The sequence below is a fragment of the Apodemus sylvaticus genome, chromosome 10 (genome assembly GCF_947179515.1).
Source record: "Apodemus sylvaticus chromosome 10, mApoSyl1.1, whole genome shotgun sequence".
Taxonomy (NCBI): Eukaryota; Metazoa; Chordata; class Mammalia; order Rodentia; family Muridae; genus Apodemus; species Apodemus sylvaticus.
The window spans coordinates 67,715,041-67,738,978 of NC_067481.1; the positions used below are offsets into that span (position 1 = coordinate 67,715,041).

General features: G+C 42.0%; 1 protein-coding gene across 4 annotated transcripts in view; it reads right to left on the reverse strand.

Moving 5' to 3' along the window:
- Nucleotides 1-23,938, reverse strand: part of Gria1 (glutamate ionotropic receptor AMPA type subunit 1) — a 319,911-nt gene that overhangs the window by 125,994 nt on the left and 169,979 nt on the right. For all 4 annotated transcript variants that reach the window (XM_052195298.1, XM_052195297.1, XM_052195295.1 and 1 more), the window contains one exon: nucleotides 14,333-14,386. In XM_052195298.1, coding sequence (XP_052051258.1) covers nucleotides 14,333-14,386 — 54 coding nt within the window. The remainder of the gene's footprint in view (nucleotides 1-14,332; nucleotides 14,387-23,938) is intronic.

Genomic DNA, 23,938 nt, shown 5'->3' on the forward strand with positions numbered 1-23,938 from the left:
TTATTTATTTTATCCACTATAATTAGTACCATGCTACAGGATGTTGAGCAGGATTGCCGAAACACGTATGTGTTTGGTTCCATGGCTTAGGAAAAGTGCCCACTGACATAACAGGAACAGACTAGAAGAAAGAGCTGAGGAAGTATGCCTACAGCAGGGAAACCCACAGTTGGCAGTGAAGGGATGCACACAGGACCTGGCTCTACCGTAGGACTGCAGGGCTTGTCTATAACAATTCCCGAAAGAATAAACTTAATGATCCCAAGACCTCCCATTTCCACCAGTGCCTTTGACAGTCTGCGAGTCCTTTGAACTCTATTTTATAGACAGGTTCAGTCTCAGTTCAGTCTCATTCAGCCTTTGTCCTTACTTCCTGTCTAGGAATGCCATTTCTATTCTTGACCCTTTTCCATGGTTAGAATGCTAGCTAGCATTAACATCTCTTCAGAGAATCCACTCTGTCCCCTCTTCTGAAGAGCCAGTTCCTGCCCCACAGCAGACACTGTTGGCCTTCTTTATTGCCGCTCCCCATTACACACTGCTATTCCATGCTATGCACTAACTGCAAACACCTGCCACCCCACCTGCACGCAGAGGAGGCCAGGCATGGTGGGCTCACATGCCCATGGATCTCTCTATGCCAGTGACAGCTGTAGATTTAGTGGATGCCAGTACAGTAGCGTCTGCTGGTGCCTAAGGTGGTGGACTGTTCCATACTGATATCCACAGATGAAGCGAGGGGTGGGACTTCCTGAGAATATGCCCCAGTGCCTCCCTTCTCTTCTTTACTGAACATCCCCACTGTGTTTCCGGGATTGGCACCTAGCGCTTGATACTTCCTGAAGCCTTGCTTTGGGCCCTGACTGTGAGAGAACCCCAGTTGGGTTTCCTCCAACACTCAGTCTGGCTCATTCCAGTGTTGTGCCTACTGCTTCTATGGAGTACCTGACACCACTGAGAGCATCTTTCCTCATTGTTCTTTCTGCCCTCTCTCTTCCCATTGACATGCCAACCATTTTGAAGGTGGGAACAGTTTCAATTTCCATTTGGTTAACTAATGGGTCCTAGCACCTAGCATCTCTATACACGCCCAGCCCAGGGCAGATGCTCAATCCTTTCTTGCTGTGAGAATGAATAAAGCTAGAGACTGTCCCTCAAGCATGTGTGCCAATTAGCCAGGGGAAACCTGACCAGCAGGCAACAGCTGCCAGTGAGTGATTTTAATCAGTTGAGATTAACTTGTATCAAAGCCACAGTTCCAAGTGACACAGAGGTACCTGGCTTGTGCAATGGTACCAGCCAGCTGTTCTTAAAGGTAAAGTCAGGGTTTGGCTCTGCTATCCAACCTGAATTTGGTGGTGATATACCATGTAAGGGTACAGCCGTCTTACCACTGGTTAAAAACCAGCACACAGTTGGGAGATTTCCCCTACTCTTCAGAGACTTTTAAAAAGAACATCTTGTTCGCAAAATAGCAATTGCGAGAATGAAATGAAAATTATCTCCCACAGTCAGATCCTGTCACTTGCAATCTGTAACAAGCTCCCGGGCATCCCCACTGACTTTCCCTCCCCAGCATAATGAAGGCCAAGTGGAATGGTGATTTGTTCAAACAGAAGCGCAGCTCAGCTTTGTCACCAGCAAGTCTGAAGACAATGTTAGTAGAGCCAATCCTGGGTCACACATAATCAAGCTGATGGGTCTCTCCAACCCCACACTCAGAACCCAGGAAACGAACAGATAAATCATTCCTTTTGTGAATAGTCACCACAAGAACCAAAACCAGGAAGTCACTTGGGGGTCAATGTACATTCAAGGGCTGATGTGGCCCCTCCAATGCAAGATTGCATGCTGGGAATGGTAACATTGACCCCTAGGACATCCTAATCACAAAAGAGACTCATAGTTACTAGACTTGATTTCTCTACAGTGCAGGAGCATAGACTTGATCAATAGAGAAATGTGGTCTTGATTAAGAAGGGAAATGAAGGCATTCGCTCTTCGCCTGTTAGGAAACTGTGAGATCCAGCTAACTCTCTTCCCTCGGTACTGTCTACTAAATAGGCTTAATTAAATCATTTTCCAATTTCCTTTTCTATTTTATTAAAAACCCATGAGGGTACTATTTGGTAAGTTGTACATTTTCTTTATCTATTTTACTCATACCATTATCTAATAATGTGTTTAAGGATACCATGTTGTTAATTACGACTCTTTAAAAGTTTTAGCTATTAAACTTCATTGTCATGATTTTCTTCAAGCCATGCTGCATATTTGATAATGTATCCCTAATGGCAGATTCCATTGTTCTAAACACCACTGTTGTTGAAAAAGAATGACAAAAGCTACAGGTGTTTGCTTTTTCAAGTACTTGTCACCCAAAGTTAGGTCTACTACCCCTCTAACTGTCCCCTGAGTCCTGGCACCAGGTACTTCTCTTTGAAGAGTGACTGTTATTAAAGTGACTTGGTGACATATGCCTGTAATCCCATTATTCAGAAGGTAGATGTAGGAGGATCAAGAATTAAAGACCAGCCTTGGCTATATAGAGGTCTACTGCAGCCTGAGCCATGTGGGACTCTGGGAAGAAGGTACTCCCGAGGCAGTCAGATTGCCTTGCTTCTGTGTGCTTCTTCAGAATCTACCTCTGTATTGCAGTGGCTGCCCCATGCATGATCAATGAACAAGCAACATGAAAAGAATGTTCTGCCTCTTATCTATATCCCGGGGCAGAGGCCGAGGCTAAGGAAGTGGAGGCTTGAGGATGCTTCATAATCTAAAGGAGAGGTGGACTACTTGGTGTACATGAAGGTGCTTATAGAAGAGCTTCCAGAAGGACGAGTCAATCCACAGCTCTAGGAAGGGAGCAGGAGATCCCGATTTTGCCAAAATATTAATGCCAAGGAGTCAAGACTCAAGGTTAAGTAAATTTAAAACATGAAGATAATTATCAGAAGTAACTGATACTTATCAGAAGTAACAAATTATGACAAGGCCAGAATAACAGAATATGGGGAAGGTGCAACTCCATCCTTGCTTGAGATTGGTTTGGGCCCCAAGACCAGTGGTGGGAAAGAAAGAAAATGCAGGGTTTTGCTTGTTATATTTTAGACACTTCTGTCATAAACTTTTACCCTTTAAATGCCATTAGAAAATGGCATTTAAACCTTGACAACAAACATTGAATAAAGCTAACGTGCTCTCTGGTTGGATGTCTCTGTTTCTGGGAGAAGGGGTCAGTGAAGTCACAGAATGGGGTGGTGGGGAGGTGGTAGCATTTGAGGAATCACATTCTAATCTGGTCTGGGAGCTCAGCTTACTCTGCCATCTCTTAGCCTTGGGTCAGCAGTAGACTGAAGCACAGTCCAGAAGCACAGCTCATAAGACTAATAAAATGATGGTGGTACGTGTATATGACCTAACATTATCCTATCTACCTTTTGGGAGTGTAGGGTTACTGCTGTAGAAACATAAAAATTAAGCAAGCAATCAAGAGTTATCCTAAGGCATATTTTAAGTCTTTCATAGTCCCCCCTCAAGCCGGACATTCATTTTAATGTTTTGTATATGTCATCCAGCTTAATCCCACGTGTGGTCTGAGAGACAACTGGACAGTCTGTCCAGTAGCTCATTTGCATAAGCCACTGAAAGGATTCACCCAGGTTTCTCCTTGGACCTCATTCAGAGTCCTCTGTGAACTCACTAACCATACAGTTTGACGTCTTTACCAACATGTCACATTGCCAGCTCATGGGGAACATGGGACTTTAGATTTAGGAGGGTGGATCCATTACCCCAGTCAAAGAGGACCAAAGCCCCTCCTATACAGTTAGCATCCCAGAAAAAATGTCTGGCCAGAGCAGCCTTTATCAGTGGCCTGTAAGCATGACTGTTGGGTTTCTCCTGGACATAACCATCTCTGACTGCTGTGCATATATATCTTAGTTACTGATTTATGTGGAGCCTGTATATGATCCCTCTGCCCTTCGTCCATACCCAGGGCCCGAGCGACAGCCCTTGGTGAGGATCAGGCTGTGAGTGTAGCAGGTTTTATGATTCTAGTCACAATGCTACCTGACTTTCTAGTGTAAAATTTGGGGATTGAACTCAGATTCTTAAATTTGTGAGGCAAACGTTTCACTGACTAAGCTGTCTCCCCAGCCCACAGCACAGCACTTTCAGGCTGACAGGATTTGCCTTCAAAGTGTAGTTTCCTTTTTGCTGAGATCCTTAAAAAGGGTCACCCACCTGCTGTTCAGCCCTCACCATCCTGTCTGAGCTGGCATCACACCCAGCAGAAAGGAGAGGGGACATTCTGAAATGTTCAGGTTCAGCATCAAGATGAAGGCTTATTAAGCTGGCACCAGTTCACGAGGAAAGGCCCTTCCTTCCCAGCCCCTTGACATCAAGAGGAGGTAAGATCAGACCAAATAAAAAAAAACCCTTGTACTTTATACTCTGAATGACACAGGTTGAGCATGTCAAGTTTCCCCCAAATTGTCAAAGAAATATCTCAGATGACAGCTCTGTGCGGAGAGCAGTCATAGGACTGTATGGTTTGAATTCTCCTTCTATTAGGAAGGGTTGGCAAGAGCAGAGAGGATTAGCCTGAAACATAATGGAAGACTAAGAGGGTAGGCGAAAGGATGTGCTTGACTCTTGGGAGGGTTGTCATGGGGAAGAGGTGGGAAATTTGTTCTCTACGGCTCTGCCAAGACAGATGAACAGTCAGATCTCAGGGGAGACTGACTTTTATTAAATTGATAACACCAGCCATTGCATTTTTGCATGAATCAGCCTGAACCAAACAAAGTAGCAGGCATTCCCATGGGGCCATTGCTTCGATGATCACATTTAAACCTTGTAAGTACATCAAGAAGCAGGTCCTTCTATTAACACTTACAGATTGGGAATGAGAAAACTTAGTGGGTTGGCTTCTTTCAAACTAGTGTGGCTAGAGAGAAATGGAGAAGGTAAGGTGACTCTCCAGCTTGGCTTCCAACCACCTACCTTCCTGTTTATTCATCTCCTGTCCTGTGTAGGAGTCTGTATTGGGACAGGAAGCTTTATTTTTCACACGAGGGAGGAGGTCTCTCAGAGACCAAGATGCTTATCTTCAGTGCCTCCAATGTATGCTTCCAAGTGGAGCATTAGCTTCTTGGTCCTCTATTTCTGTATTTATTTGCTATCTAAGGTTCTGAGCTCCTTAAAGGCAGAGACCACAGCCCCACAGGGTCTACAAACAGTGCTTGGTGCAGGGTTGTGTTTTAGTTAAGGTTTTATTGATATAAAGAGACACCATGATCAAGGCAACTTGTATAAGGACAACATTTAGTTGAAGCTGGCTTACAGGTTCAGGGGTTCAGTCCATTATCATCACGGTGAGAATCCTGGCAGTGTACAGGCAGACATAGTATTGGAGGAGCCAAGAATTCTGGATCTTGATCCTAAGGCATCCGGGAAACAACTAGTCTTCTGAAGGCTGTCAGGAGGATGATTTCTTCCCACACTGGGTGGAGCTTGAGCATAAAGACCTCAAAGCCAACCCTCACAGTGACACATTTCCTCTAAGGAGGCCACATCTCCTAATTGTGCCACTCTCATGGGCTAAGCATTCATACATTTGTGTATACAAATGACCACAGGTGGCATGTTTAGAACATGTGGAGAAGTGAAGAAACAGAACTCTCTGTTCCTGACTTCCTTGAAAGTATTAATCCTGTTACTGCCCTGCTTCATCCTTTGTCTCAAGGATTAAATGGGTCTTTTGATTGACTTTTTTATGTATGTTTTATTGTGAACCATGGCAGAGAAAAAAGTGCCAGAAAGGGAGTTTTAGGGATAATTACATAACTTCTTACCCTGTCTTTGAAGGTCATGAGCTCTTTTTTTCATCTGTCTTAACCTTTACACGTACATAGTTATTGACTTACCAAAGACACCTGTCAGATCAATAATCCTTCACAATATGTTCCAGACACAGGCTGGGTCACCAAGCTATGTTGGTCAGAGGTCACCATGCTTCGTTAGGAGAAGGAACAGAAGACAAAGGCCCACCTTCTGACGCTCATGCCTACCAAGACAGTCTTGCTTTTAATCTTAGACACAGTAGGCTTCTCCCCAAGACTCCATCTAAAAGCAGAGCTTCAACCCCCAAAATGTGGAGACTTCTGGGCCAGCTGACTTCTCTCCTAAGGGTGCTTTTGGCTTTGTCTACAATTCTATGATCACAGAGGTGTATGCTGATGAATACTGATAAAAGGGAATCCGTGAAATACTCTCCAGCTGACGATTTGATTGTGTCCTCAAATATCCATGTCTTTGCATAAACATCTTCCCATTTTAGCCACCTTAACAAGCTAATCCTTTAAGGCACCCTCATCTGATATAATCTCTGGTAACACACAAGCTTACATGGTCTCTAATAAGTCAACAGAATGTTGTAGTTGTATTAAAGTCAGCTAATAGACATGCCATCTGCATTGGAACAAAGCACTAGTGTTGACTTATCAAGTCCTTTTTGAAGTCAGGAAGGGAGGGAACTGTATTTTCCAATATCTGCAAACAGCAGCAGGCTGATCCTGTACATGTCCACCATAGACAAAATAATATAAAGGTTACTCAAGATTAGCAGATGTTTTTCAGTCCTGAGATATAGGATAAAGTGCTGACAGTTTGTGGTAGAAGGTCAAGGATCCTCAGCCTTGGGTGATCAGGTTTGGAGGTGCCCTACATGCTCTGACATTGCTCTGTCTTCCAGAGAATACCATCCTCTTCCCTCTGCCATGACTGGGGTTGTAGGGCTCTTGATGACCTAACAGACATCATAATAAGTTCAACCTTTTGAACTCACTTGGCATAGGTGACTTCTTATGTTTAGAATTACTGGTGGACCTCAACCAGTATCTTTCTGTATAGTCTCAACATTCCTAGGAAGAGAAAGCCAGGCAGGACTTCCAGAAAAACAATTTTTTTTGTAAAATTATGATTTATTCATTCACAAGCCTTCATATAGAAGGTACCCACTGAATGCATGATGTAAAATGGATGAAAATATAAAGAAATGGTAAATTTGAAACCTATTGAGATGAACTATATATGAAATAACACTGCGGACTCTAGGTTGCATTCCTAGCCAATCCTTTGGGGGACTTCTAGGTGGCTTCTCTGAGCAGGAGTGTCGCTTCTGTAAAGTGAAGGGTTGGTAAGACAAGAGTTCTTAGGGACCTTCCTTCCCTGCTCTCTTGGGTTCTTGAAACCAGGTAGAAGGCACTTTTTTTTTTTTTTTTACTCCCATGCCGGTGTGTGGTGGGTGTCTCGTCTTGTTCTTGCCTGGATATCCTGGACTTCCCAAGTTCCTCTCCTCTGATGTCATATTCTCACATCTCAAATAATTTCTGTAGGTCTGTGTAACTGTTATAGACATTGCCCCCCCTCGCCACTGTTTCTGTTTTGCACACTGTTCCTGAGGATATGAACCCTAGTTCTATCACAGACTGGCTTTAGTCACTGAGCCATTCTCCAGCTCATCTCTGCTTATTTTATCAGACACAAAATGTTTGTAAGTATGTGAGACATGAGCACAAATGTTTGTGAGGAACCACTCAACACTTCACTTCTTCCTCCCTTTCTTCAGTGACTTTTCAAAGAAATTCATTCTTTGCAGCAAGATGCAGATCTGCATGGCTTTCCTAATCTCAATTATGGTAAGTGGAAGGTACTTGGGGCTATGGTAGCATATAACAAGGAGATGAAGTTTGAAGTAGGAAGGACCTAAGGGAGCTCAAAGATGGAATCTTGTCCACAGATAGGAATGCCAGTAATGATGATGAGGATGACAGTGATGATGGTAATTATGGTGGTAATTACCAACACTTATTAAGTGCCCGTTTGGGGTCGTGTATAACTCTAAGCACTTCCTAATCATCATCTTGTTTAATTTTCATATTATTACTGGAGGAGGCAGTTAATATTCTTACTTCTTTTTAGACATAAGCAATGGGAGCTCAGAGAGTGTAAGGAATTTGACTAATGTCACTCAGCTGATAAGTAGAAGCCAGAAATCAAACCCAGGACTGTCCAATAGTAGAGCTATCCTTTTCAACAGTGCTTGTACTGCCTGTCTCCCTCAACAGATGCTTCTCAAGCAAATGTGACCCATATGGTGCTGAGGGAAGGTGAGTGGGTGAGCTAGGCCTTGCAGAAGGACCTACAGATTTCTCAGTGTGGGTGAGCAAGATACTGAAGAACAGTTTCTTCTCAGACTGAGGAAACCAAGCTGGGGGTTTTGAACTAGCTCTTGTATGGACCATAACTTCCAACTCTAAATGCCTCTGCAGTTAGTGGTGGCCATAGGGTATAAATGGCTGGCTGTCCTGGGCCTGAAGATCAATGGGTGACCAGAGCCCACCATCCCTTCCTCATCTTCTACTAGACTAGAAGGGGTTGTCTGAGTGACACTCCACTGAGTTTGTATTCAGGATTTATTACTGTCACTGAACTCCACCTTCTTGACAGGGACCTGCCCCTACTCCTGTCTCCCCAACTGTTCTATGCCCAAGTGACACAGGTTGCACAGGTTACAGTAGTGAGAACATGAACTGTGAGCTTCTGTGGACTGTGGGGACCCTGGGTAAGTCATCTTATCTTTGCTTCTTTATTTGAAGAGGTAATTATAAAGGCAGCCACAAGGGCCCATCAAGAGGGTCAGGATATGAAGAAGTCAGAGTTAGATGGAGAGTGTAGAAATGTGTTTCCGGAGTTGATAAGCAGAGAGAGGCAGAAAGCATGGACCTGGTTGTCTTGGGCTGGGGTGTGGCAGAGCGAGATAGATGTGAGTCAAGAGAGAGATTGGAAATGATGGCCAATGGTTAGAGATCTCTATTGGTCATATGGTGACAACACATTAAACTGACTGGGGACAGGAGGAAACACATGCCTGAAACTAAATCTGAGCACGAACTTAAGGCTGGGGAGCTTATAAGTCCCATTGATGAACCTATTACTATCACTTTACTAAATGACTGTCCTCTAAAGATATGTCTTTTACCCATTGGTTAGTGCAAATCACTAACTATTGATGAGGAAATATTAATAACTGATGGTGTCTGGAGCAAGGAGAGTCAATCTCCTTAAGTCTGTGCATGGCTTCTGGTAGGTCATTCATGCTCCAGTGGAGGGTCTCTTATCCAGGAAAATATATTATATAAATTAGACTCTGTAGGTTATTAAAACATTAAACAGGAGAGGACATAGAGGTGGGAGGGTTGGAAAGGGGATTGACCTGGGGGAGGTAGGAGGTAGGAGGTAGGAGAAACAGTGGGAAAATACGATCAGAAGATATTTCATAACTGCATGACATTTTCAAAGAATTAAGAGAAGTATTATATTTCTAAATAACTGATTGTGAAATGTACAAATCTGTGAAGATATCAAGAATCTATGGGCTATTTACTTTAAGCAGGTAAATAGCATAAAACATGAATTTGATCTCAAAAGAAAGGGTTTGGGAAAATGAAGGTGTAGCAATATATGACTCCAAGATCTGCATTATTCAAGTTCACTTGATAGTCTAGTGTTGCATTATTGTTCATCTAAGTTGTCAATAATGTAAATTAAGAATAGATGTATAAGCATGCATGTGCACATATACATGCATAAATGATATATGTACATGCACAACACGCAAATTTTGCCTAAAATAATCTTAGCAAGAGTTTTCACCTATGGTAAGTCTGTGTTGCTGGAAATACCATGCACTTCAGATACAGGGCTCAGAGGCCCTAGATCAGGAGCAGATCTGAAAGCCTATTCCTATGGACTAGTTTCCATGCTATCAAAAACACCATTTAAGTTTCCAAAGGAAGGAAGGAACCAACAGTCTTATCCAGCTATGCTACCAATGAACCACAACAAGGACTAACATGACACAACAACCCTAAAATGTGCACTAGTGGCACACATACCTTAGTGGTAACCAACAGCTCTCTAATTGGACTTAAAGCCCACTCAACAGAAGGAGGTCATGCTTGGTACTGAAAAACTAGCCAACCACCCAAGCTTAGGTGAAGCCATAGAACTTCAAGAAGCTATAGCCACCATTAACTACATTCTAAATATTTCTCCTTATAACAACAGATAAGTATAGTCCTCACCCATCATCAAAGAAGCTTCTATTTGTAACAGATGAGGACCACTACAGAAAACCACAACCAATCAAACTGCAGGGTTTTGAAGCCCTGTCCCAATGGATACATGTACAACAGAATTCCTGTGCCCAAGGCTCGGTGATCATTGTAGAAGAGAAAGTAGGGCTTATAAGAGCCCGAAGAATAAGGAGTTTTCTGTGGGATTGCATCTGCTAGGAATATCAGAAGCTACACCCATAAAGTCTTACCAACATGACTGCCCAAGCATGAGCTGAACAAGGATCGTAGCAGTAGACATGCTAGCACAGATGGGGGAAAGCACAGGAGTCTTCAACTCATATAGACAACTAAGAAAGTTAAGAGAGGAGAACAGCACACCGATAGGTTATCCACTACCAAATGATCAACTCTGAAAACAAACATGTAAGTAACATTACATGGACTGAGCAGGGAGTATTTATGAATATATGTTATTAATGAAAGAAAGCAGGGATGGGTACTTGAGAGGATTTGGGGGAAGGAAAATGGAAGGAGAAGATTTAATTAAAGTATAATCTCAAAACATAAAATAAATATTTTAAAAATAATACTCACCAATGTCATACACTTGACTTCTTAAGACATGGTCTCATCAGCCAATACATTTGGTCATTTCCTGATGACTACCATAAGAAGACAGAGGACTACTATTTCTAACTGACAAATGGATAAACTGAGGTCTGAGGCTTGGTGGCAAGCAGAAAGCTTGCCAAGCAAGAGTGACATCAGGGTACAATGCAGGGTTTGGATCCTTCGGACTCCTTCTCCATAAGTCTTTCCCTCTGTTTTCCTTCCCTCCTCCCTCTGGCAGCTTTCTATGGGTGGTGATTTGAATCCCACATTGTTCTCCAAAGTGACCAGAGGGAAGATTTCTGGGGATTGCTCTGAAGCCCAGACCTTCTGACCCAGTGGAAAGGACTGTGAAGCATGCTCATTGTTTCCTAAGGGTTTCTGTTCCTTAATCTATAATCACACCCCTAGCTTTAGTGCACTGAAGAAGAGGGCCAGCTCCATGGAGCAGCAGGCTAATTATGTGGCTGAATTTCTAAAAAAAAATCATCTTATGAATTGTGATATTCCTCTGAAGGGGAAAGAAAACTGAACGCATCCTCCACCAACTTTCAAACTGAATTAATTAGAAATTTGAAGCCTAATTATCAGCTAATCTTTTGGAACACGCCAGTCTTTCGTAACTGGTTGCTGTTTGCAATTTGCTGCCGATTAGTGGCAGTTATGAGGACCTGAGAATTCATTAGGTCAGAAGAAGAATGTGGATTAGAAGGATGGGGTATTCCAAGGGGGCTGACTTAAAGATGCTGTGGCTGAGGGGTCACTCGGGTGACAGATGAAAGCTGGTGATGGGTTCTTCCCTCAAAGACTCTGAGAACAGTCGATCATTTCTTTGGTTTGGACAGAGGTTACTGTGCATGCCTCTGTGCAGGTTCTGTGCCTTCCCAAGTGTCCAGGTGTCCTTGAGCAGTAAATGATGTCACCAACCTTTAGTGCTACAACCTACACTGCTTACTGCTGTGTGACACTGGCTGAGCCATACTCCCTTGATGATTCTGTTTTCCTACAAGTAATAGAGATTCTTGTGGAACTGACTTCCATGGTTCCATCCAGCACTGTGGATCTGGGATAGGAGGGATATCACAGATTTCCTCAGTTCTAAAGAACAATTTTATTTTTTGCAAATGTCTTATATGGGTGAGGTGCTTGACTTCCCCATAAGGATTCCAAACAGACACCATTCATTAAAATACAAATATCTTAAAAAGATGATGGATTGAGCCATTGACACCTGAGTCTAAATTAACCTCACAAATTAAGCTCTTCTGAGTTCCAACCCTGACTTTGAAGCAATGGGGAAGCTAAGGCGAGGGAGGTTTAGAGGGTAGAAAGAGGGAAAGCCAGGAAAAGCTAAGGCTAGAGAGCAAGCAGGGTAGAATTTAAGGGTTTGACAGATGTCTGGACCCCACATTTAGACACCGACCATGAACCTTAATTCAACTAATGACATTTTTGCACAGTATAGCATAAAATACCAATTATTTCTCCCTCTGTCTCTCTGCCTCTGTTTCACTGTCTCTCTCCCTCCCTCTATCTATCTATCTATCTATCTATCTATCTATCTATCTATCTATCTATCTATCATCTATCTATCTATCTACCTATCTATCATCTATCTATCTATCTACTGTCTAACTACCTATCTATCTATCTTGCTCAGGACAAGATACCCTGACTAAAACTGAATGTGTCTATCTACTTGTTTAGCTCAGTAAGTTTAACAATTTAAATTTTTCTTACAGATTAAAACATGGTAAATATCACAACTGAATGAAGCATGAAGAGTTAAGAAGACAGACCAGGGCAGTGAAGACACTTTGAACAAGGAGTGTCCATCAATGGAGATGGAGTCACAGCTGAATGTTTTATGGGTTACGATTTGATGGCGGCTGCAGTCACTTCAGGATGGAACTGTGGAGCTCAGGAAAGAGTTAAGCACAGACTTTAGTACACAAGCCAGCAGTCTCCTGCCTAGGTATACCTCACAGGTGTTTTCATACTAGTCCTGAGGTGATAATGACTTAGAAGTCCATCAGCTGTGTAATGGGTGTGCAAAACAGGCTCTCTACAATGGACTACTATCTGGTAATACAAAAGGAATACAAGGAGATAGGATGTACATTAGTGATTTCGTGGAACTGGAGGAGCTTTGAGTGAGTCATGTAATGACTATTGATAAGCATAGGTCTTTTTTTGGGGGGGGTGATGGAGTGTTTAAAATGAAGGTGTGATGGCTTCATAACCCATAAATATACACAGATCCATAGAATTGAGCCCTGTAAGTTAGTGTGTGGCATTGTGTGGTCTATGAGTTTAATCTTAAGGAAGTCTCTAAAATATGGGTCTGAGTCTAAAAGAATATTGCCTTTGACTATGGAGGGTAAGAGCTAAAAGAATCAAATCTATGACATAAAAGATAAAAGTGGGAGCCATGACACAGGAAAAATAGACCTGGCAGAAAAGACAATTGCCAAGGAAAACTTACGCAGATGCAGTGTGTGTCAAAAGTGTATGCACACAAAGGATGTGAAAAACCAAACCATCTTTGTGGCATCCAAAATTATAGCACCCAATAAACAGCTGCAGTGCACTAAAGTGAAAACATTTTTTAAGACACAGGCTTATCTAGACTGCATATAAAATGAAAAAAAGAAAACAACCAAAAAACCTCTCTAAATTGATATTAATACAGGACACACTGTAAGATGGTTCCTGGGTAATGATTTGTCAATTTTTAACATAATTATGATTTAAATGTCTGAACTCATGAGTAGTAAAACAACCATTAAGTTCAAAACCAGTTGGATCCAGACTTGGAATGTCAATTCCAAGATGTGGTGAATTTTCCTCACTCCTAGAGCTGTTCAAAGGGTGCTAGAATGGGGGATAAGGACCGGCTCACCAGCCTCCAGCAAGCTATCTCACAAAGACAGCTAGAAGTTCCTGGGCAGTGCCGTGCAGTTTGAAAGGGGACCTGTGACCACTGCCATGTCATGTCACTGTCAACTGTGGACTTGACACAACCTTTCATCTCCTGAGAAGAGAGTCTCAGTAGAGACTTGTCTGCATTGGCTTGACCTCTGGGCACATCTGTGGGGGATTCTTTCTTAAGTGACTGCTGTGGGAAGCCTGAGTCCACTGTGGGTAGCACTGTTACCTAATTGGGGGGCCCTGAACTTAATAAAATTGGGGAAGTTGAGCTGAGCCCACAGGAGTCAGCCTATGTCCACTTCTCTCTGTTCTTGCCAGGATGGGATGTGAGCAGCTATTTCCAGTTCCTTCCTTGACCTCCCCACAGTTATGGATGAGAACCTGGACCAGGGAAGCTGAAACAACAGCCTTTGTTCCTTAAGTTACTTCTTGACAAGGTGTTTTCTTCCCCTTATCCCCCAGAACAGAAAAGAAACCAGAGCAGAAGGGTGGAGGGAAAGAGTTACATTTGGTGTCTCAGAGACTTAGCGATGCCCAGTGGATTGCCCCTTCCTCCCACATGGTTCACTTCAGGTGGGTGTGAAGCAGGCTCTGGCTTGGGCGTGGGAAGCACAGGACTGGACATCTTGTCCCGCTCTACTCACCAGATTGGCGAGGATGTAGTGGTACCCGATGCCGTTCTTTTCCAGCTTCACAATCTGCAAGACACAAAGGGAGGGTAGTCTTCAGTCACACCGACCGCCACAGTGACGAAAGCATTGACAAGAGCAGCTGACATCTACCAGCCCCTTACAACATGCTTTCTCTGTCCTGAGCACACGACACCATAATATCCGTACCACACACCGACGGTGATGCTGTTAGCATCTGTGAGGAAGAGTAACTCAAGCTCCTTCACATGGTACAGCTATGGAAAGGTGAATACAGGATCTGACATCACTGTTGCCTAGTTTTAGGGGTGGTGGGATTATCACAACAACCCCAAAGAGGGAGCCTGAGTGCTCACTGCACTCTTCCCATAAAGCTTTCCTCACATGTGGTGTAGGAATCTTACGTTCTGTGGAATTGGCTGTTATTCGCAGTGGGATGTGGTGGGGCCCCTCAGGTAGTCACTTGGGCACAAAACCACATGCAGACACCATCTTTGCTTGCCTGAATTCTGTGTTCTCCTACCTAAGTGATTTAGCACTCAGATATCAATAGATCATTTAACACGAGCATTGGGGGGCGGGGAGGAAGACTGAATTACTCTCTCTAATCCCTCATTGTATTGGATGGAATTGGCCTGAAATGAGCAAGTGATTTTCCCAGAAGTGGTCTTCTGGTAACCGAAGGACAGAGGTCTCTGATGCCAAACACTCTCTGCATGGCACCAGGTTACTTTTAAGGGAAATAGCTAGGTTTCCCAAACACTTCCTGTCTCTTTAATTTTTGCTTTATCACTTGATTGTGCATTTCTGTTTATGTTCATTAGTATATACATAAGCATGTGTGTGCATACGTGTAGAGGCCAGAGGATGATGGCAGGTATTTTGTTCAGCGGTTTCTATCTTATATATTGAGGCAGAATATCTCACTTGAAGCAAGAACTTGCCATCTCAGCTAGTGTAGGTTTCCGGCTTGCCCTGGGATCCCATCTCTGCTTCCTGAATATTGGGATTAGAACTGAGCAGGTACCCAGTATTTATGTGGGTGACCTGGATCAGGACTCTGCTCTTCACATTTGGACCGTAAGCGCTTTAACCCTTGCATCATCTCCCCAGCCCCTCCCCCTGACCCCACTGCAAATGCTGACTGTCTTAAAATTATCTTGTAGTCAGGGAAAATATTTGTGGAGAAAGCGTCCCCAGGTTTGCAGGGACCGTTTGACACACCGCTCACAAGGAATGGCTGAGGCCGCGCACCTTGGTTCTGGCTGCAGCAAGCCTGATGTTAACTTGATCTATCTCTTCTTTTCTTTTTCTAATTCACTGATTGCGTTTGTATACCCTCCTTGATGCCTCTCCCCCGTGCACTGCTACAAAGAGACACAAAATATATGAGAGGTGCCCAAGCTCCCAGCCCAACTGAATAAATTCTCAAGGTTATTAAAATCCACGCTCAGACATCTCCTTAATTGGATGTATGTGCATAACGGCTCACATTTTTTTTAAATGTGGGGAATAATTAAATGCACACTCACATGACATGCATGCTGGAATAATGGTGAGACTGAAATTCCAGACACTGGAGCTCGGAAACCACCAAGGTGATGGTTTTATTAATAATTCTTCATTACTTTTCCATTTTCTTGTCAAATGGCATACAGTCTTTTCAACAAGGAGATACCTTTATCAAAAGCCCATTCAGCTTCCAATAAACACAAAACCGCAAATAAAGATATTTCAGAGCCCACGAAATTCAGGGAGTATAGACACGGAAAAAATTTGCAACAGAGGAATGCAGAAAGAAGCAGAGGAAAAAATCAATAGAAGATGACTTTGGACCAATTAAAAAAAGGGACATGCATCTCAACCTGATGGTGGCTTTCATGCCAGTCCTATCCAATGGCTAACTTATTATGACTTTGACGCATTTTATCTCAAAAATACTTATCAAACCCTAACTGCATGAAGCTGGTGCACAGGGAACAGGGAATAGAATAAGGTATTTGGTATGGGAGGCTTACCACAGTAAACAGGACACAGGTAAATGCACACAAGGTCATTTACTGAAAAGGATTTTGTGAAAGTAGTGTCCTTCCCGTCAGTGAACTTACGAACCTTATCACCAGTGAACATTCTTTCGACTTCCTTTATCCATGGACTATACATGAATGGTCCCTGCAGGTCTTCCCAACTCTGCATGCTTTCTGGATGCCTTCTCACCTCACCCCTATGTGCAGCCTTCTGTGATTAGCTCAACAAATAGCCCCTGACCACAGACTTTAATGTTAAGCACTGGGTAATGTGCTGGGTTACAGCTCAGATAGCAAGGCAAGGTTCCAGTGACCTCGCTGAGCTGAGATGCAGTTTCTAGAGGAAGCCAGATGGTAAATGTATAAATAGATGATTGAAGAAGACGTCAGCAGGCCATAAACACCACAGAGATGATAAAACAGGGAGGTGTGATGGATGGCCCTGGGAGCTCCTGGATGACTCTCACCTCAAATTCATTCTGTCCCCAGTGGCTGGATTATATCATTTAGTGTTTTACATACTGGCAAAGAAAATTATCCAAATAATCCTCTTTGCTATATACATAGATATTTCGGGCTTATTTATTTCCACATCAACATAAATTCATATAAATTTACATTTATGTTATACTACCTGTGAGCGTCTACATGTGTATATGTGCATCACACGTGTTTCATGACTATGGAGGTCAGAAGGGAAGCAAGTGCTCTTAACCACTGAATCATCTCTCCAGCCCCTGAAGTTATGCATTTTTATGTTTTAAACTCTGTATTCTGCCTATGAGAGAAACTTGTAGTACTTAGCTTTCTGAGCCTGCCTTACCTCACTTAACAGGATACCCTCTAGTTCTGCCCAATTTCTGCAAATGAAAGAATTTCACTTTTATTCCTGTCTGAGTGAAACTGCTTGGTGCTTATAGTACACTCTTTTCACTCATTCATCTGTTGCTGGGTGAACAATGCTGGACTAAGTACATTGTCTATATCTCTGTGATCATCAAAGGTGTGTTTGTTGTGGCTGGATTGTACTTATATGGTAGCTACATATTCAGTTTTTGAGGAATGGTCATACTGGCCAGTTGACATTCCACAAATAGCATGTGCCTTGTTTTTTTTCTTTATTTTTGAATGAATTTTTACTAGCAGTTGTAGTATTTGGTTTCTTTCTTCTCTTGTCTCCCAAGACAGAGTTTCACAATGTAGCTCTGGCTGGCCTGGAATTCACTGTGTATACCAGACTGGCCTCCAACTTACAGAAAACTGCCTGCCTTTGCTTCTTGAATGCTGCAACTCAAAAGCCTGAGTCCCCATACCCAGCATTGTTTCCCTCATCTTAGCTATTATAATTTTTATTCAAGAAATAATTTTTATGTTGTGGTTGCACATTTATTTATTTTGTATGTAGATTTGCACATGTGCCTATGAAGGCCAGAAACCAACTTACAGGAGATGGTGGTTTGTCTCTTTCCACCATGTAGTTTCCAAGATTCAAGTTTGGGTTTCCAGGTTTTGCTCCACACATCTGTGCCCCCTGAGCTCTCTCTCACCAGCACAGTTTTAGTCATTTTGAATGGAGCGAGCAGAAACTCAGAGTGAATTTGGTTTGTATGTCCCTCAGGGCTAAGAACAGTGAACAGATTTTCACCTATTTCTTGGTTATTTATGCTTCTTTTGAGAACAGTCTGGTCACTTCAGTGCTGTAGTTATTGATTGGATGATTTGTTTTTGTTTTTTCAGCGTTAAACCTTATGTGTTCCTTGGATTTTAATCTCCTTGCAGATGAACAGTGAATAGTTTTATTCTCCTGTTCTGTGGGCTCTTTCCTCCCTTACTAATTGTCTCTTTTGAAGTCCTGAAGATTTCCAATTGTGTGTAATCCCATTTGTCACACCCATTTGTCACTGGGGGATTCTTTATGAAGAATTTTTGGGCAATCCCTAAATTTAAGTGTTTCCCCTCTAATTTATTTCATTTAGCAGATTCAGAGTTTTGAGTCTTAAATGAAGACCTTTGAAATATTTTGGATTTATTTATTTACTTTTACTGAGAGAGAGAGAGAGAGAGAGAGAGAGAGAGAGAGAGAGAGAGACGGAGAGAGGGAGAGGGAGAGGGAGAGGGAGAGGGAGAGGGAGAGGGAGAGGGAGAGGGAGAGGGAGAGGGAGAGGGAGAGGGAGAGGGAGAGGGATCCACATTAACTTGTCTACTTGTAGGTATTCAGATTTCCCTGTCACCACTGGCTGAAGAGATTGCTTTTGCTCTGATGTGATATGTGTTTCTGGCACCATGCTTTAGGTGGTGCGGTTCTATTTTTAGAGTTTCTACTTTGCTTCATTAGCTGTCATGTTTTTTGTGCTGTTACCCAGGCAGCTTCCGCCACTCTGGTCCTATGATATCATTTGAAGTCAGGAGCTGCCTTTTCTATTGCTATGAAGAGGGCCACTGGAATCTATATGGAGACTGTGCGGACTTTGAAGGTTACTTTCAGCTCTTTGCCCATTTTCACATCATAATTCTGCGGATCCATGAGTGAGGGATAGGGAGGCTCTTCAGTCTCTGTCTCACTCACTTACTCATTAATGTCTTGAGCTTTAATTAGAAGGCCTTTTATCTCTGTTAGTCTCATTCCTGGGTTGTTTTGGTCTGAGTCTGAAATGTTCCCCATAGGCTCACATGTGTTTGACTACTTCGGCTCCAGCTGACGGTGCTATTTGTGAAGGTCACGGAGTCTTTAGTAGGTGTAACTCTTTGTTTCTTAAGTTACTCTTTTCTTTTTTCCTTTTCTTTTCTTTTTTGTCAGAATATTTTACCATATCAATGACAGGGGAGCTAATACCTATGTATTTTTATTTTTAAAGTTGGTATGAATGGAACTTAAAATTCATTTTTCAGCAAGTATATTATAGATGTATACACTAGCTATTCATTTTGTTTGTTTTCATATCCTTGCAATTTGCTGAGAACTTTTGTCAGATCAAAGAGTCTCTTAATAGAATCTAATCTTTTCAGCATAGAACCATGTTGTCTGCAAATAGAGATAATTGGACTTCTTTCTTTGCAGTTTGTATTTCTTCTATTTCTCTTTCGCTTTATGTCACCAAGACTCTAAACACTATATTTAACATGAATGAAGAAAGTGGACATCATTATCATGTCATTCCTGATTTTACAGGAAATACTTTCTGCTCCCCCTACTTTGTACAACTTTGTTTGTAGGTTTGCCACAAAACCTTTATTGTGATGAAGGGATGCTGGATTTTATTGAAGGCTTTTTCTGCATCTATTGATATGGTCATGTAACTTCTGAAAGAAACCAACCTGATCATACCATCTGATCATTTTAACACAGCTTTAAATTAGTTTTACAAGCGTTTTGCTGAAAAAAAAAACATTTAATTTTTTCTTTATTCCTGAGAATTTAATACATGTAAACCATGAACTATGATATCATCATGGCTACCCTATTACTCCTCTCAACTACCTCCATATCTCCACCAACATGACCCCCTCATAACTTCATGTCTTTTATTATTCTTGTAACCCATGAATATTTTCTATCTGTTCACAGTGTGGAGCCATCCACTGGAGTGTGTAGATTCTATCAGTGTCCATGTCCTCTGAAAAGAATGAGTCTTGTTTTCCTGAAAACTATCATCTACTGGTAGCTCCTTAGTAAAGAGTGGAACATGAAGGTCACCTGCCCATCTGTGCTGGGCTTTCAGCTTGATCCTAACCAAGTAATCACAGAATCTTTGCAGTTTATCAAGAAAATTAGTCTTTAGTCAGCCTCATTATCTCTCTGTCCCCCCAAACCCCCTAGTATATCCTTATCTGGCCGTGGTGTCAGAGTAACATTGGTTTTATGCAATGACTTTGGTTATGTTCCTTTCCTTTTTAGCCTATGGAATAGTTTTGGGAGCTTTTCTTTAAGGATCTGGTAGAACTTGGCAGTGATCCTTTCCAGTCTTGGGCTTTTCTTTGTTGGGTGACTCATTACTGCTGTTCTATTTTCGTCGCTTAATACAGATCTGAGGAAGTTGGTTTTACTTACTGTCTTGATTTAATTTGGGTAGGTCACATGCTTCTAGGAATTCAGTTATTTCCTCTACATCTTCTATATGTTTAGAACACTAGTTTTCAAAGTATTCTCTAGTGGTCCTCTGGATTTCATTGGTTTCCGTTATGTTCCCCACTTTATCTCCATTGTTGCTAGTGTGGTTCCTCTCTCACTCTCTTTTGGTTAGTTTATGGAAGAGCGTGTTCATTTTTGTTTTCTTTTCAAAAATCCAAACTTATATCTGTTCATCTGTCTTCCTTCCTTCCCTCCTCCTTCCTTATTTTCTCCTTTTCTTTTTGTAGTGTTATTTTAGTGTGCATTTAATCAATTTGTGCTCTGGTTTTTGTTATTTCTTTCTACTGATTTTGAGGTTCTATAATTTTTATTGTTCTAAACATTTGAAGTGTATCAAGTTATTAATCTGCAGTTGGAACTTTTAGTGTAAGGACTGATAACTATACTTCTACAACCCAAGGGTTCTAATAAATTCTGTTTTTATTTTTATTTGATTCTAGGATTTAGAAAGTATTTCCCCCTGCTTCCCCCACCAAACCATTGATGATTCGAGATTGTATTCTCCAACCTCTTTGTTCTTTTATAGTTTATGTCATGCTTTTCCTCTTGATTTTTAGTGTTATTTCACTATGATATGCTATTCTATAATGCATGAATTTGATTCTATTTGTTGAAACTTAGTTGCTTGCCTAAAATGTCATCAATTTCAGAGAAACTGTATGAGTTGTTGAGGAGAACTTGCTTTGCAGCTGATGGGTGGAATGTTTTGTAGATGTGTAAGTCTCTTTTGCTGTGGCACAACTTAACTTAGAAGTTTATTTGTTGATTTTCTTTAACTAAATTATCTCCTTATTCATGAGTGGGATCTGAAGTCACTTGGCATCATTATTTCTGCCCTATCAGCTCATTTCTGACCAGTAATGGATTTTCTATGAACTGGTGTGCAACAATATTTAGTGCATACATTCCTGATGGATTGTTCCATTTAGTAGCATAGTAGTAACCTTTATTTCCTCTGCCTAATTGTTGCTTTGCATTATCATATACAAGTATGACCACTTCTGCTTGTCTAGGGCTTCTATTTTCCTGGTATACTGGCTTCCTGCCTATCATTTCCAATCTGTGTCTCTTGATAGTGTTTCTGATAGATAATACATTGTTGAATATTGTTTTTTTTTTAAGTTGTATCAGTCAGTTTTCATTCAGTTGTAGGGTTATGATTATTTACATTTAGAGTTATTATGGAGAGGGCTTGCTGATTCCTGGATTTTCCTGGTTGTGTCCCTGGTCCAATCAGTCATCTTTTCTCTGTCCCCTACTCACATCAGAGGTTTGAAAGTTTATCTATCCCTCTCATAATGTACTGTACTCCTGTGCTTGACAATGTCCTTTTTCCTTTGATTCCTTTGTGTCTGCTAGGTCTAAGCATCGGGCTGGTTCTCTAAGGCTGATGCCATTCCAGTTTGTACATTCTGAAGTGGCTGGTTTCTGCCTAGCCTAGGGGTGTCTCCTGTGTGTGTTGAAAAGAAGATGCAAACACAGCAATGATATCCACACAGCAGGTCAGTTTCTGTTCCTTCAAAACCAGCTCAGCATTAAACATGCTACTGGTTGGATGAAGCTGTGAAGGTTAATTACTACACTTTGAACCTCAGAGTCCTCAGTGAGCACTGCAGCAGAGAGATAGATCAGCATAGAGATTGTGCCTCAGGCTCAGGGATAGCTATCATCTCTGCCATCATTCTCAAATGATGAGCTCAACTTTCTAGCTACCAAGGGTGAGGATACCCACTACACTCTTCTCTGACTAAGCCAAGCTTCCTGCTACCTGAAATTGTTGATATGTTGACATCAGGCCTTCCCTTCCTCCAAATCATCTTCCATACTGAGGTTGTGGCTGATTATTCATGGGCTCTAAGTAATTCTTGTTTGTAATCAGGGTCAAAGGGTAGCTTGGTCCTAAAGGATAGACTTCCTCTCTAGGTGGTATCAGTCACAACTCTTGAGACTTGAGTAGAAAATTGGACCACCTCTCCCCTCCTGGCCCCCGGTGGAGCAGAGGGCTGCACCAGAATCAAAATCAAAAACTGTGGTAGTGGAGCCTTCAGAAAGCCATGGGATTTTCCCGGGGTACAGTGTTGTGGCTGCTTTTCATTTTCATTCTTCATCTTTGCTTCTTCCCCTGTAGTGGAGCAGCTAGGCAGGCAGAGCTATATCCCACCTTGCTGTCTTTTCAGTGGTTCTTCTGTTTCTCCTCACTTTTCAGCCATCCTGCCTTCCCCCTGTGATTTCTGATGCTCCTATATCATGTCTCTTTTTATATATAATAGTTATCCTCACCATTGGCTGTAAAATGTGGGTACAAATGTGGGTACCAATCATGCGGCCTCAATGAGTCTTTCAAAATTTTGGTCTCTGTCTTTGGACTAGTAGAATGATCTCTGTTTTCAAGACTATCAAAATGAAATAATTCAAAATGTAATGCAAAAAAGTCACTAAATGAATCACTTCCTGATGAAATAAATATTTATCCTTGACAGAGGAAGTAGTCACAGATGTATAGGTAAGAAAAGTTTATTCTGGGTTGCATATGTTGTTCTCATGTGTATATTTATATGATTGTGTGTGTGTGTGTGTGTGTGTATGTGTGTGTATGTATGTATGTTCCTGTGAGTGTGTGCGCACACACATGCACATTTGCATTATGGCCAGTAGTCAACCTTTGGTGTCATTTCCCAGCAGCTTTCTTGATTATTTTCAGAAATGTGGGACCTAGAGAAATCGGTGACACCAGCTAAGCTAGGGTCACTGGCCAGTGAGTCTCAGGGATCAACCCCCATTTCCAGCTCCCCAGTGCTGGGATTTAAACCATGTGTCGCTCACTCAGCTTTGTGGGTATGTGCTGGAGGATGGCCTTAGGTCCTCATGCCTGTGCAGCCAGCAATTTTCTGTTGAAGACACAGCCCTAGCTTCAGAAAGTTGTATTTTATAATATAATTAATAAAAAATATATGTCCATGGGTGTTTTGCCTACATGTATGGCATACACCACATGTGTGCCTGGTACCCCTAGAGGCCCAAGAGCAAGCTGGATCTCCTGGAACTGGAGAACAGATGATTGAAATTGCCATTTGATGACTGTGAACCAAACCCAGACCCTCTGCAAGAACAGCTAGTGCTCTTAACCTCTGAGCCATTGCTTCAGCCCTGAAGAAAGTTATATTTTTAAGACACTGGACCATATCACCAAATTCACTTGCCTGATTTTCTTTTTATGCTAGCTGTGAGACTTTTGTAAAACAAAACAGAACATAACAAACAGACAAAAACCTTTTCCTGTTCTACATCAGGGGAATTGATAGGTTCTATTTGATCTAGTGTGTAAAGATGGATATTATACATGGAGGAGACTAATCCAGTGCCTTCTCCCTGCTTTGAGCACTCAGAAAATGGCAGCATGACACAGCCCAGGACAAAGCACTGCTCTAGTAAGAACACGTCCAA